The 15,141-nt window shown below is 38.3% G+C and overlaps 1 protein-coding gene across 1 annotated transcript in view; it reads right to left on the bottom strand.

The window, feature by feature from the left end:
• SMC3 (structural maintenance of chromosomes 3) overlaps positions 1 to 11,656 on the bottom strand; it is a 32,995-nt gene extending 21,339 nt beyond the window's left edge. Inside the window, exons 1-7 of the mRNA XM_081258317.1 lie at positions 11,502 to 11,656; positions 10,439 to 10,514; positions 5,139 to 5,177; positions 3,563 to 3,630; positions 1,601 to 1,672; positions 1,148 to 1,227; positions 792 to 870 (exon numbers count right to left, since the gene is read on the bottom strand). Coding sequence (XP_081114443.1) covers positions 792 to 870; positions 1,148 to 1,227; positions 1,601 to 1,672; positions 3,563 to 3,630; positions 5,139 to 5,177; positions 10,439 to 10,514; positions 11,502 to 11,516 — 429 coding nt within the window. The 5' untranslated portion in view covers positions 11,517 to 11,656. The remainder of the gene's footprint in view (positions 1 to 791; positions 871 to 1,147; positions 1,228 to 1,600; positions 1,673 to 3,562; positions 3,631 to 5,138; positions 5,178 to 10,438; positions 10,515 to 11,501) is intronic.
• Between the last annotated feature and the right edge of the window lie 3,485 nt (positions 11,657 to 15,141).

The raw sequence follows: 15,141 nt of genomic DNA on the forward strand, positions 1-15,141 counted from the left end.
AAAGAAATTTCTCTTATAAAGACAGTCTTTTTAAAATCTTGCTCTTAAAGTGAAACTCCATATTCTTTCTAATCACTTCTTCTGATTGCTAACTTTCCAACACATACCTAAAAAAGCCTCCAACATGAAATAAGAAGTGGACATTTTAAAAGGATTTTCCTCTAGTTCAATATAGCACAACAGAAAACTATTAGGACACTGCAGGTATGTTCTAAGAAAAAGAAATTATTTTAGATATATATAGTTAAAACATATGAGGAAACAGTAGAACAATCAGATAAAGTATATAACTCCTAAAAACTATAAAGAATATAAATTGTTTTAAGGGAAAATAATATGTAGCACTATGGTAGATTTCTGGTAATGTAAGCTTTCTAGCATTTTAACTCTGTGATATACTAACAGAGAGAGTATTAATTTCAGAGAGTAACTTTTTTCAAATGTGATTTTTATAGTTTCTACAACATTCTTAAATATGATTGTAACTTCTACAAACCAAAAATGTCTTCCAGTACAGTGCACCTTGGTAAATGATAACAGATCACCAAGAAAATAAGATCCACTTAAATAATTCTACTGAAATACTTTTATCCCACTGTGCAATGGATCTATTTTGTACATAAATTTATGGCCACAGAAAAGGTAATACAAACTTCAGTGCAAAATAAATCAATGAAAACAGAAGACAATAAGGTCTATTTTCACTCCAACCACTAGAATGAAATCAAACTCATCATTCAATGAATATACTCAGAAAACAAATTCCACTTAAAAAGATACATATTTCTTACCTTTCCTTGTTTAACAATATAATAAGGATTGCTTCGAGAAAAACCAGCACTTTCAAGGAGATTCATCACATCATTTTTCCTGTTGATAAACAATTTTAAAAAATTTTCAAATACATAACAATCCAACTATAAGCAAAAAGAGTACACTAACTCCTGAGTTAAGGTGCATGAAGGAGTACAGCACAGTCATTTAACCCTTCTGTTCTATCAGCCTCAGAGAATCTTCTGATTCTTATGTTTATGCTCTAAATTGTGACTTGTTGAACATGAGGCAAAAGTACCTCATATATGAGGCAAGTAAAAGAATACTTTTACTCTTTTGTATAGAAATTACAAAAATAAAGAAAAATGCTTACGTGACCATTTTCTTGTCTAAGAAATACTGATCCTTTTTGGCACCAATAACTCTTCGAAGTGAAACTTCCTCTTTGTCGATCTAAGAAAAAAAAGGAAAAGCCCAAAGTTAAATCTAATAGTAAAAGTGGAAACTTTATAGTTAATAAGGTCATTTCAGAGTCCCTCACCATAGCAATTATTTTGAAACTTCAACCATCTCACTAAAGATATGCCACGAATACTCATTACTATGACAAAGACATTTTTTCACAATGGCTTGCACATTCCCATTTGTTTACCAGAATATTCATTACAACTTAAAGACAAAATTAGTATGTAAGCCGTAGTTATTTTAGTATGAACTAAATTATAAAAGCCTAAGTACAACTATAAGTGTTTCAAAGCATGAAAAAAGTCAGTTGCATCAATAAAATTCTCAATGTTACTACTGAAAAGAAAAAGCAGTTACTCACTGGCAACCGGTTGTCTGAATTGTCAAAAATAATCTCCACAAAAGCAGAAATAACACGAGGTCCTGTACCCTCCTAAAACATGAGAAAAATTAATGTGTTGCATAAGTGGGATTTTCATATTCTTTAAATACTTTTAAAGTTTAGTGCATGGTAACAAGCCTGATTCAATGGAGAAAAATTTCTATCAGACTAATATATATCCCTCTTGCCAAAGCAGCAAACACTGGGTTAGGATAACAAAACTCAACCAAACAGCTTTTGATTCTGAATTTTAAAAATGAGAACTATGCAAGAGATGTCAAAGTTAGATTTACATAGGTCTTGTTCTGCATATCACTTCATTAGAGCATAAGACCCCATAGCCACCCAATTTTACCTATTTGCTAAAATATAAAACACTTTGAGGCTTCTCTCTTATAGATTCACCTTAATGCTAGAAAGGAACCCTAACAAAGTCACATGATAAAAACTGTCTTTTTAAACATTTGAGATATTCTATATAGTTTTAAATTTGCTATGAAAACATATGCACTTAACATATGGGTCACAGTCAGACCGATTTGTGACCCAACTACTTACATACCAAGCCCAGATAATTTCTAGATTGTGAAAACTGCTATTATGTAGTAGTTCAATACAATGAAGAATGATACCTAAAGAAATTATTCTTTTAATGCTAATCTGAGAAACCTAAAGAGAGATTTTTCTATAGGGAATCAATCCTGATTACTGGACTAAAAATTCAAATGTAAGAGGTGGGGGAGGGAATTCCTTGGCGGTCCAGTAGTTAGCACTTGGCACTTTCACTACATGGCCCTGGTTCAATCCTTGGTTGGGGAACTAAGATCCTGCAAGCCACACGGCGCAGCCAAAGAAAAAAAAAGAGTGAAGGGGAGAAAAATATAATGGTTAGAAAAAGAACTTTAAGTCTGAGAGATACTGTGGAGATATATTGAGGAATCTCGCTTTCTGGTCTTAAAATTAATTATAAGCCATATTTAAACAAGACAGGGACTTCCCTGGTGGTCCAGTAGCTAAGGCTCTGCACTCCCAATGCAGGGGGCCCAGGTTCGATACGTGGTCAGGGAACTAGATCCCGTGTGCTGCAATGAAGATCCTGCATGCCACAACAAAGACCCAGTGTAAATAAGTACGTAAGTAAATAAATAAATAAAGTTACATCATTTTATCATAGCCTTTTATACTTTCTTATCCTAAAATTAGATTATTCATAATTATCTAAAGAAAAATTCTAACAATTTTCATTACTATAAATATACTGTCTTTCATATTGGATGTTACCATTGCTACCAAATGATGTTACCATTTAAGTATAAATATGGCTAAAAGTAACTTTATGTTGTTTAGTTTGTAATGGTTGCTTTTCTATGCTCCCAATTAACTTATTTATTTATTTACTATTTATGTAGGCTGCACTGGGTCTTGGTTGTGGTACGTGGGCTCTAGAGTGCGCGGGCTCAGTTGCTGCGGCACGCGGGCTTAGCTGCAGTATGTGGGATCTTAGTTCTCTGACCAGGGATCAAACCTGGGCCCCCTTCATTGGGAGTACGGAGTCTTAACCACTGGACCACCAGGGAAGTCCCCACAATTAACTTCTGATTCTGAGTCTCAAAGTTTCTAATCCCCAACCTAACTTTCTTCTTTCTCAGCAAACCTGCTTCCGGACCGTTACCAGGCCATACTCCTAAGAAAGAATTTATATTTATATGGAAGGCATATCCATCCATAGGGAACTCGCACAATTTTCTTACCATTATATAAAATTTAAGCCTTTATCCTGCATTAATATAGTAAGCTAAATTTCACAGCAGAACAACATACGTAAGAGATACACTGTGTCATGTTCATGAAGGATCTGAAACTTGAGAAAATAATTCTGTTTACCAGAATTGACAATGTATTTTTAGAAGTATTTAATATCCATAAAGCAGTCTCACTCACATGTAACAAAGCCAATCTCTGTTCCGGACGAAGATGGCTAAACTCATCACTGAGAACAAACTGAATTGCTAGAAATACAAAAACAACTATTAGTAGGATCTAAAAAAGGATTTATGCCTTAGTCATCATTTCCCATACCTTCACAGAATACAGTATATCAGGTAATGAACAATGCAAATAAAGTAGATTACCTGTTTCATATAGACAAAAGGAATGCAGAAAATTTGCCTGTACTTCAGACTAATCAGCTAGGAAATGATGATATTAGAAAAACATTAAGTTTTCACTGAAATATTTAAGGTAAGAAAATAAAAACACTGAAATACACGAATAGACGAGTAGAACTAAGGTGTACCTCTTGATCAAAGTATACATGGTTAGGTTTCAAGCTATAATTGCTTTTATCCACTAGATATAAATAATATAAATTAAAATATTTAACACAAGAGGATATATTCCTATAATATCCTTAATTGCATACTTTGTCAAAATAAATAGCACTAAGTAGGAAATGTTTCAGATTTCCACTTTCTACTGCAGTACTTACTTACCCTTTGTCTTCTGTAAGACGGAGCCATTCCTGCTTCCATAGGATGCCTAACTGGACCACCCTCTCCTAGAAATGGAACTCTTTACTCAACTGTTCTATTCCCAGTCCACCCAAGAGAGCTTTGACACTCTAAAAGAAGGAGTATGTATATATGAATGTGTATGCTGGGGGTGGAGGTGGGGATTGGTTTTCTTTTATAATCACCTTGGAGGGACAGATTCAAACGGCCCTCATCCCCCCTGGAGATCAGGAAATATGAATACTTCCACTCCAATCCTACTCTTCTCACCATCCCCAAATTACAACCACTGGTGGGGTAAAGAAGTACCCTTTAGCTTTATAAGTAAAGAAGGGATAGAACCTTTGCTATTACTACACCCTCCTTTTCCTCAAGCACTACTAAGAGGTTCAAAATTTTTCAATCTACTCCTTGTACAGTCCAAATCTGTTAAAATATTTTTTCTCCCCAAAGAACTTAACAGAGGCATTACTATTCTTAAACGCATTTTATCTTTAGAGATAGTTTTCAAAGCTCTACTTACTACCTTCTGACAACAACTGTCTTTGGTGAGTCTAGTTTTTTATACCGCTCCATCTTTTATTAAAATAATTGATTTAGATGAAACAGATAAGCCATTTTCCATAATATTAACTATTCTACTGCACTTACATTCTTTGAATCTCTCTCTCTCTCTGCATTTACAACATTGATATACAGCACTCAGGTTTAGAAAGCACTTCCATACATATTATCTCATTTGATTCTCACAACCCATCTAAGGTACGCAGGGCAAATATCTCTGTTTTTAAAGTGAAAGAGTACTTTGAGAAGTTAACTGTTTTGCCCAGTCTCACATGGCTAATCACTAGAGCAGAGCTCAGATTCTTATACTCTAAACCCTCTATATTAAATTGCAACCTCGTTTGAAGAAGTGTTTCTTGTGTTTCATGCAGACATAATCTCAGATAAACTACTGTAAGATACCTAGATCTTACTATGTTTAGAATTCAAAAAGTAATACCTACCATAAAAAAAGTTACTTTTTCCAGATCCATTTCTGCCCACTACAAAATTTCAAAAAGTTCATGTTATTTTGTATAAAAAACAATAACTTTACAGAAAGTATTCAAAAAATATAAAATCCAATTTTCTAACATAACATCTTAAAAACTGAAATTTAAGTACAACAGAACAGTGAACAACAAATCAATAAACAAAACAGCTTTAATTATCAGATGAGTGCAATTTTTGCATAGTCTTCAGATAATTTTTTTCTTAAAGAAATTAATTTTGTTGTTTATTATTTTGCTCTTTCCCAATACTTTAAAATTAACAGGAATAACTAAATATACTACCTGGTTTTCATGATTTATAATCATTACAATGGACATGTAATTCTATTTAATTGTATATAATAAAATTTTTTAACAATTTAAAGATTCACATAATGCTAAAAATTTAAAATACTTAAACAATCATTTAAAATTTTCAAACCATTTCCATGTTAAACAGTTTCTGATCAGCCCTATACATCATGTATAGTTCTTAGAATCACAAAAATACAGACAACTACTATAAGGCACTTTTTTTTTTTTACTACCTGAGTTCAGAAATAAGCAATTCTATACATAAAAGGATATCAAATGTTTTAGATTTAATGAATTCATTTGAACTTCTTTTGTTTAACAAAATTTTCATTGTTAAGAGTCATGAATAACTATGCCACCCTCTCTCTCAATCTTGACCAATATCCTGAACAAATTAGCCCCAAAGTCATCACCTTTAATCCAAGATAAATTCTAAAGAAATCAGAAAGTAATGAAGTGCTTTAAAAAAAAAAAAAAAGGCATATAACAGACACAGAGGCCAGCCTGAAGGGGGCTTCTATTAGCTAAATCTAGGACAATCTGAGCACCAAAATAATTAGATGAATTATAAATTAGTGCTGGGGCAGGAGTGGGCGGGAATAATCTATGAGTCCATACTGATAATAAAAAGATAAATATATAGCTAAGGAATAAAGATGTTTGATTACAGTAGAATACCAAGTGGTAAATGTGAAAGGAGTGCTGGACATGGAACATCATCATTCTGTAACCATCAGAATAAAGACAAGAATTATCAATGAATGCGAAATCTAAGGGGGAATTTTGATAAGGAGCACAATATGTGCATGGTCCAAAAGTCTCTCCCCATCTCCATATTATTTATTAGTTGCAAGGGAGAAAACACTAACTATACAGTGGAAAAACTGGACAGAATCTCTACTCAGTGATCAAAACTATCATCAATAAGAAGTAGATGGATATCATGTGCCTCTAGGTGGAATACCCTGAAAAGGACACATCATTTATGTAATATTTTTCAAAAATAACATTGTAAAAGACAAAGGAAGGCTGTGGAAATTATCCAGATTAAATGAGACTAAAGAGGCATGACAACTAAACGCAATGCCTGATCCTAACTTAAATCCTGTACTAGAGGGGGAAAATGCTACAAAGAAAATTTCTGGGTCAGTGAACATAGCTAGAAAATAAAATAACATTATTGTATTGATGTTAAATTTACTGACATTGGTAATTACGCTGTGATTATATAAGATAATATCCCTATTCTTAGAAAGTACACATTGAAGCCACAGGTAAAGAACCATGATGTACATAACTTACTCTAAGGAAAAATAAGTGTGAGAGCGAGTGCAAATGATAAAGCAAGTGGGGAAATGTTAACAGTAGATTTGGGGAACTTCCCTGGTGGTGCAGTGGTTAAGAATTCGCCTGCCAATGCAGGGGACATGGGTTCGAGCCCTGGTCTGGGAAGATCCAACATGCCGCGGAGCAACTAAGCCTGTGTGCCACAAGTACTGAAGCCCGCGTGCCTAGAGCCCGTGCCCCACAAGAGAAGCCACTGCAGTGAGAAGCCAGTGCACCACAACGAAGCCCCCGCTCACAGAAACTAGAGAAAAAGCCCAGGCGCAGCAACGAAGACCCAATGCAGCCAAAAATAAATAAATTAATTTAAAAAAAACCCAAAACAGTAGATTTGGGTAAAGGATACACAAGTAGTGTCTCTGTACTGTTCTTATTTATGCAACTTTTCTGTAAATTTGAAATTATCACTAAATGAAAGTTTTAAAACGTAATTTATCATTAAAAAATTACAGAAATAGTTCAAACCATAATCCACTCATAAATAACTGAAAAATTTATAATTTCCCTAAGAATTGCTCCTACCCACACAGTGGAATGCTACATAGCAATTTTAAGGATGTTGAATACGTAATGATAAGGAAAGATATTTCAGTTTATTCTGAAGGAGAAAAAATAGATTACCAACAGATTACTACAAACCAATTTTTATTTTAAAAGGTGTACTTATATATATGTACACAAAAACTGAAGGGGTACTGAGATAGACCCAGTTTATGTGTGTCCCCAGATTCACCTGCCCTAACCCAGGCCTTGACTGCCTGTCAATAGAGAGGCTAGTCTCCCAACACCTCAGGTTGTTTCAGCCTACCCTGGGGGTGCATTCAGATCTGTGAAAACCCAAAGGAGGTTGCAGTTCCCCAACCACTCCAGGGGGGTTAGTCCCCAGAGTAACACAATCCAAAAGCACAGTGTGTGTGGGGGGGGGTGGGGGGGGGAATCAATGCCCTATGTGGTAAACTTTGACCAAAGAGAGACAGAAGCCAGCACATAAAACCTTCTCCATACCTCTCCCACCTGAGCTTTCCAAGGTGTGGTGGGTTTACAAAGTCTGCCTGTAAGTTATCCAATGCGACCGCAAACCAGGTGTATCTTCTTTATAAAGCTATGACCACTACCCGCCCCAACCCCTTGCCCTCAGACTGCACCCTCCCATTAAAGCCTTAGCAGCTAAGCAGGCCTCGGGCTCTGTTTTCCAGGAAACCACAAGCTAGCTCTGGGGAGAAGGATTACAGTTTAAATTTTTTCCTTTTAGCTTTTATGCTCTTTATGTTCTATAACTTCACGTATATTTCTTTTGTTAGAAGGCCAGAAAAAAGGTAAACTTAAAAAGGTTTATGGTTCTTGCACTTAAACATCAAACACTCAAGTATCAGCACATGAGGTATCTGCCTTCAAATCTTGTGTTTTTTTAAGGGTCAAAACCATTAAACAATCAAAGTGGTAAGCTTTCAAAAGACATTTTTAGTAACAATCTCATTGTCTACTATTTTTGGTCTTTTTTATATGATTAAGGGGCCTATTTTTAAAATATGTTAAACAAAGTCATATTATGTTTTTTCAGCTAAAACGAAAGAATATTTAGATAATGTCCTTTCTAACTGTGACTATTAACAATCTTAATGTTGCAACCAAAGTAGTAAAACAGCTGTCTGATAATAGCTAAAACAAAAATACTTGATAGGCCCTAAAGATATAATTTAATCATTCCAAGTAATAACGGCCATCATTTTACAGTTCATTTATAAAATTACAGTCAGTCCTCCGAATCCCAAATCCCTGTGTTTCACACCTGGGGATTTAACCAACTGCGGATTGAAAATATTCCGGATGGGGGCGGTAGGGGAACTTTCCAGAAAGTTCCAGAAAGCAAAACTGGAATTTGCCACAAGCTGGCAACTATTTACACAGTAGGTATATTGTATTTACAACTATTTACATAGCATTTACATTGTATTATAAGTAATCTAGAGATATGCTTAGGTTATATGCAAAAACACTAAGATTTTATAACAAGTTTTACACAAGCATTCAGGATACCAAGGGACAACTGTATACAACTGACATATTAAGATATTTATCCACTTTTAATTTGTAAGTTAAGGAAATAATATAAATCTAGTGATTATTCATTTTTCTCCATTTCTAAAGATTTTTTTATTGACGAAAATCAGAAGGCACTTATAATCAAAATGTAAGTAAAACTCTAGTACAATCAAGCTACCCTTATGGCACACCAATTCAATTAATGATTCTCCAGTAGGCAAGGCAGAGGGAAAAGTATGTTTTCTTTATTCCCAACTACAAAGTTGCAATTGATGTACCAAGGGCAGGTTTTTTCCTTGCCCTCAATTTTAAAATTTTATTATTTATTTATTTATTTCAAAATAAAGTATGATTCTCCAAGTTTCTCTGGGAACATCAGTATTCACTGTTCACCCTTTGCTGATTTCTCTATGAATCTCACCTCACCCATGCTATGGACTGAACTGTGTCCCCGCCCCACCCAATTCACATGCTGAAGCCCTAACCCCGCTATGTGAAGCTTTTCGGAGAAGGGGGTCTTTGGAAGGTAATTTAATGTGAGGTTAGGAGTGCGGGGCCTTTATGGTGGGATCAGTGCTCTTGTACGAGGGTGACGGAGAGGCTCTAACAAAGAAGGGCCTGTGAGCATGATGTGGAGAGGGAGGCCTCCAGAGCAGTGAAAAAATAAATCCCTGTTGTTTGAGCCACCTAGTCTACGATATTTTGTTATGGTAGACCAAGCCGACTAGCATGCCAATAAACTCTGTAAGGACACTGTAGCAGAAATCTATGTCAATAGCAATTCTTTGCTTTTCTGGTGTCTAGAAGCACTCATTTCACCTACCCTTTAAAAACTCAGCAGACTGTCAGAAAACACATCTGCTGTCTGTACGAGCAAAATGGAACCTTATCATCTGAAGAACCTATAGATTAACTATTATATTGAAAGGCAATCACCATTAGCCCCTTGTCCTCACACAACTGCCTTCTCATTTAATCTTCCCAACAGCCCCATGAGATGTACATCATTATTTCCACTTTGCAAATGAGAAAACTAAGCAGCTCAGGAAGTCAAGTTTGAAGAATACATGGCAGAATTGGGATTTGAACCCCATTCTGTTACAATTCAAAGTTTATGCTCTTCCCACCAACCTGTGTAGTCTGTCCTTAGGCATTATAATAGGAAATAAAAAAAAAAATCTGAGAACAATCTAATTTGTGAAAAAAGAATGGTCACCTTTGAAATAAGGCAATAGTGTCCATTTTAACTAGAAAATGACATACCAAGAAGAGCTGAAACGCTAAATTTAGGGTCATTCACTATAAACTTAAATCTGTCAAAACATACACACACGAGGCTACCAAATAAAAACGAGTAATTTATGATTGTCTTATTCAAGTATTTTAACCGTATAAACGAAGCAATTTCATCAGTGCAGATAAAAAACAGAAAAGTAATTTCATATAGAAAAGAATACACATAAATTTATGTAATATTCAGAGACAATTCCTGTCTCCTTAAGCCTAAACACAGGCAGGATTTAAACAGCTGTAGAGACATAAATCTGATCTAGTAAACCATGAACACTTACCAATAACATTATGTTTTGAACTGAAGGGATCTACAATTGTTTGATCTCTATAACTTCGAAAACCCTGGATAATAACCTAATAAATAAAAGAGAGATTTTTTTTCAGAACACACCCCAAAAGAAATAACTTCTAAGCTAACATTTTCCTTTTGCACTCCTTTCCGTTCTGGTTTCTCATTTAACGCAAGACAGTAAAGCTTCCATGTTCTAGAAGAAAAACTCATTTTGGAAAGTGATTTAAAAATACTTCTTAAAACAGCCCGTTTATCAGTAACCATTGCCACCGTTGCTTTTTTAGGAGTTATAATTAGTAACCTGTTAGGGAACTCTCAAAATCAAGCACCCTGTATACGGTTCGTTGGAACGCTAATCCTTAGAGGGCCGTCTAAAAGTCTATCAAGTATGCAGACCGGCCCAGCTTTCCTGGGCGCCCCTGTCAGTCACACACACGGGCCAAAAACAGCCGCCGTTCCAGGACAAGACTGCCTGGAGTCGAACACCTCCAGCAGAGCCACTTCTCGTAAAGAGTGTGAAGGGGCTCATCTTTGGGGTGGACTCCAGCGTGGGAAGACCATTCTGACAGAAGTAACAACGGAATGAGGCGGCGCTACACATTCAGCAGGAAGGAGAAGCCCTTTCACTTCTCCGGTTAAGTCGGGAGACACCCCAGCTTGGGCCTCAGGGGCGCCCCCGCGGCCGGGGAGACCCTCTCTCCACACATCCCACGCAAAAGGCCCGCGGGGGGCTAGCCGGTCCCGCAGGACAGGGCCGCTTCTCGCCCTCCCGGGAAGGCCCGGTTCCCTCCAAAGGGCCCGCCCCGCTGACCCCTCCACCCCTCTCCCCGAGAGCCCGCCTCCCTCAGGCGAGCGCCCTGCGGGGAGGCCCAGGCTGCAAAGCGGCGCCCCAATTCTCCGCGGCCCCCGCGCTTGCGGGCCGGGCCCGCACCCCTCCCATCCAGTCCCAGTCCAGCCCCGCGCCCACCCTGCGGGGAGAAGCGACACCCCCGCCTCAAGGAGCGGTCCTCACCGGCCCGTGAAGGATGGGAGGGACGCACAGGCCTCACCTGCTTTATGTACATGGTTCCTCGCCCCGAGCCGGGGAGAAGGCCTCCCGCGAGAGAAGCAACAACTCGGCAGCAGGGTCTGGTGAGGCGCCTAGGAGACCCCTCCCCCCAAAGCGCCGCTCTCTCCCCTCTAGCCAAACAAAATGGCGGCGCCCATGGAGGCGGAGTCCCCGCCTCGGACGGAACCACCCTCGCAGCCCCCAAGGAGCGTAGGGGGAATCAAGGTCAGATCAGCTCTTTCTTTTTGGCAAAAGGAGACTTCCTCGATGTCTTTAGGTGAATTTCATTTGATTCCTCAATTTTTAGATGAGTTTTTCCTGAGACTTAGTCGGAAGCTTCACTCGGACAAGAGCCTTGATCGTGAGGTTGGCCCGTATTCCCTCCGAGCGTGGAGCCAATGGTTTCGACCACAAGGGGGGGAAAGCTTAGGCGCCAAAGCTAAGACTGGGAGTCTAAGGGCCAGTAGCGGTGCGTGCGGGTGGCCACGTGGTCTCGGGCTGTTTGGAAATGCGGTTCTGGTGCAGGTCCCCGAACATGCAACGTACTGGACGTGAGTGGGATTCTGTGTGCAGAATCCCTGCTGCTCCACTATTCTCTCTCGCTCTGGGAACTTTTATAAATTGAGAATTGCCCCCCCTGGGTCTGGACCGCCCAGTCGCACGACACCCCAAATGGACTTGACACTCGAAAATTAGTTTTAATAATGTCATAATTATTAATACCCCGGGCGATTTTTACTGCTCTGCCAACTGCTATAAATCTAGGCAGATTGGACAACTGCAACAAAAAGAGATTTAGGTAAGATTAGAAGCTACCCCTCCCTCCCTTTTTATAACAGCCTAAAAGATACGAGATGCTAGTGGCAACCCTGGGTGTATCTGGTCTGTTATCAATCGTTGGGGAAAAACATATTGTTAGAAATTGGATCTCTGGGTCGCTGTAAAATTACCTGCCACTCAGCAGCCACTCAAGTTGGTTGGTCCTCGCCATCCCTCCCGCTGCGGCTGGCAGATCTAGACCTTATTCTTTCTAGATTGAACTGTTTCTAGTAGCCTCTTAACTTCATCCCCTTAACTTCATTCCCTTCATAGAATTCTTTATATACCGTTTTAATAGATGAGGGGAGAAGGACACTTCAGGGAAAACAAATGACTTATTTGAAGGTGAAAAGGGGGAGAGAAAGAGCACATAAGGGAAAACAAATGACTTTTAGGAAAGTCAAATGGGCCCTTAGGAGATCAGATGGGAGACCTGCTAGTTTTTGTGACTTTGTCTGTTTGGGTGTTACTCAGTGATAAGAGTCAGACTTCTCTGTGAGTTCCCGGAAAGAGGATTTATGACAGTTGAGTTACTTTGAGCTCTTTTGGGAGGCAGATAAGAGATTTCAGGAACTCAAGTACTTTCAGCTCAAAATAATTTTTATGCCACAGTAGTGGATTCTGGAGCCCTTCAGGAGGGCATTCATTCAGAGTATACTTGCCACTTCTGCCCTCCCAGATCTGAGGAACCTGGTGTCAGTATAGTGGACCAGCATGATAATCTGCTCAATGATGAGAGAATTAAGGACTCTAGACTATATTATGACTGGAGAGCAAAGAAGTAATGTGCCCTTGGGTGTGAATTGCTGCAGGCACCATGGGAGTGCTCCAATCCTTCCAGATGAAGATGAAAAAGAATACATTTTGCCAGATAATATCTGCCAGTCTGTGTTGATCTCTTCTAGTAAGGATTCTACCTCCAGCCCTGCAGCTGAGTTACCTCTCGCTTAAATTCTGTTAGTCCACTGTCTGTCAGGATCAATCTGGTTTTGGCAAGGACCTAGCGGGTGAATTAAATGGAGATTTAATGGGGACCACCACCCCTCATCCTTTAAACCTTTGAGAGTGGCACTCATTTCCACCATTCTGTCCAAGATGTGGTACTGCTTCTAATTTATTATCTTGGCTGGCCCTAAGGCAGTTTTAGGGAGTCTGACTTTTAGATGAAAACATAGGAGTAAATCTTTGTGACTATGGATTAGGCAATGGTTTCTTAAATATGATACTAAAAGCACAGTGATGAAAGAAAAAAATTACACTTTATCAAAACTTTTGTGCCTCAAAAGAAGTAAAACGACAAGAAAATGTTTGTGAGTTACATATTTGACAAGGGACTTGGATCCGAAATATATAAAGAACTCTTACAATAACTTAGCAACTTAATAACTTAACAATAAAAAGACAAATAACTCTGTTTAAAAATGGGCAAAGGATTTAAATACACATTTTCCCAAATGGTCAGTAAACTTATGAAAAGATGCTCATCATTAGCCAGTCAGATACCACTTCACACCCACTAGGATAGCTAAAATAAAAAAGACAGACAATAACAGGTGTCAGCTTGGATATGGAGAAATTGGAACTGTCATATATTATTGCTGCTGGGAATGTAAAATGGTGCAGCCACTTTAGCTATTCTTCAAAAAGTTAGACATAGGATTACAATATGACCCAGCAATGTCATTCCTAGGTATATGCCCAAGAGAAATGAAAACTTCCACACAAAAATTTGTGTATGAATGTCCATAGCAGCATTATTCATAGTAGCTAAAAAGTAGAAATAATCTAAATGTCCATCAACTGATGGATGAGTAAAATGTGCTCTATCCATACAATGAAATATGAGTCGGCAATAAAAAATAATACCAATACATGCTGAAGACTGTACTGCCACATACACTCACTGCTATGGCCTGGGTTCAATTCCTGGTCCAGGAACTTGCGTGGCACAGCCAAAAAAAACCCACAAATAAACATGGATGAATCTTGCAAATGTTAAGCTAAGTGGAAGAATCCAGTCACAAAAGAGCACATATTGTATGATTCCATTTATATGAAAAGTCCAAAATAGACAAATTCATGGACACATAAAATAGATTAGTAGTTGCCTGGGGCTACAGATTGGGTGGGAAGGTTGGGAAATGGGTTTTGGGGAAGGGTTTTGGGAAGGGTTTTCAAAATATTCTAAAATTAGATTGTAATGATGGTTGTACAACTTTTTAAACATAGTAAAAACCACTGACAACATTGTAATTCAACTATACTTCAATAAAAAAAATTTAAAAACTGCACACTTTAAACAGGTGAATTTTATTATATGTGAAATATATCCCAATAAAGCTGAAAAAAAAACTAGAAAAATTTTCATTATGGATCTTTAAACCATACCCAGGTTTTCCCTCATGGCACAGTGGTTAAGAATCTGCCTGCCAATGCAGGGGAGACGGGTTCGAGCCCTGGTCCGGGAAGATCCCACATGCCACGGAGCAACTAAGCCTGTGCGCCACAACTATTAGGCCTGCACTCTAGAGCCCGCGAGCCACAACTACTGAACCGACGTGCCACAACTACTGAAGCCCGCACACCTAGAGCCCGTGCTCGGCAACAAGAGAAGCCACCACAATGAGAAGCCTGCGCACCTCAATGAAGAGTAGCCTCCGCTCTCTGCAACTAGAGAAAGCCCATGCGCAACGAAGACCCAATGCAGCCAAAAATAAGTAAATAAAATAAATAAATTAAAAAAAAAACAACCATACCCAGATTTAGGTCATGTGCAGATTTATATAATGTACAGATTATCTGGGTCATTCTAGAACCATTCC

This window comes from Mesoplodon bidens, assembly GCF_964165515.1.
Source record: "Mesoplodon bidens genome assembly, chromosome: 1".
Classification (NCBI taxonomy): Eukaryota; Metazoa; Chordata; class Mammalia; order Artiodactyla; family Ziphiidae; genus Mesoplodon; species Mesoplodon bidens.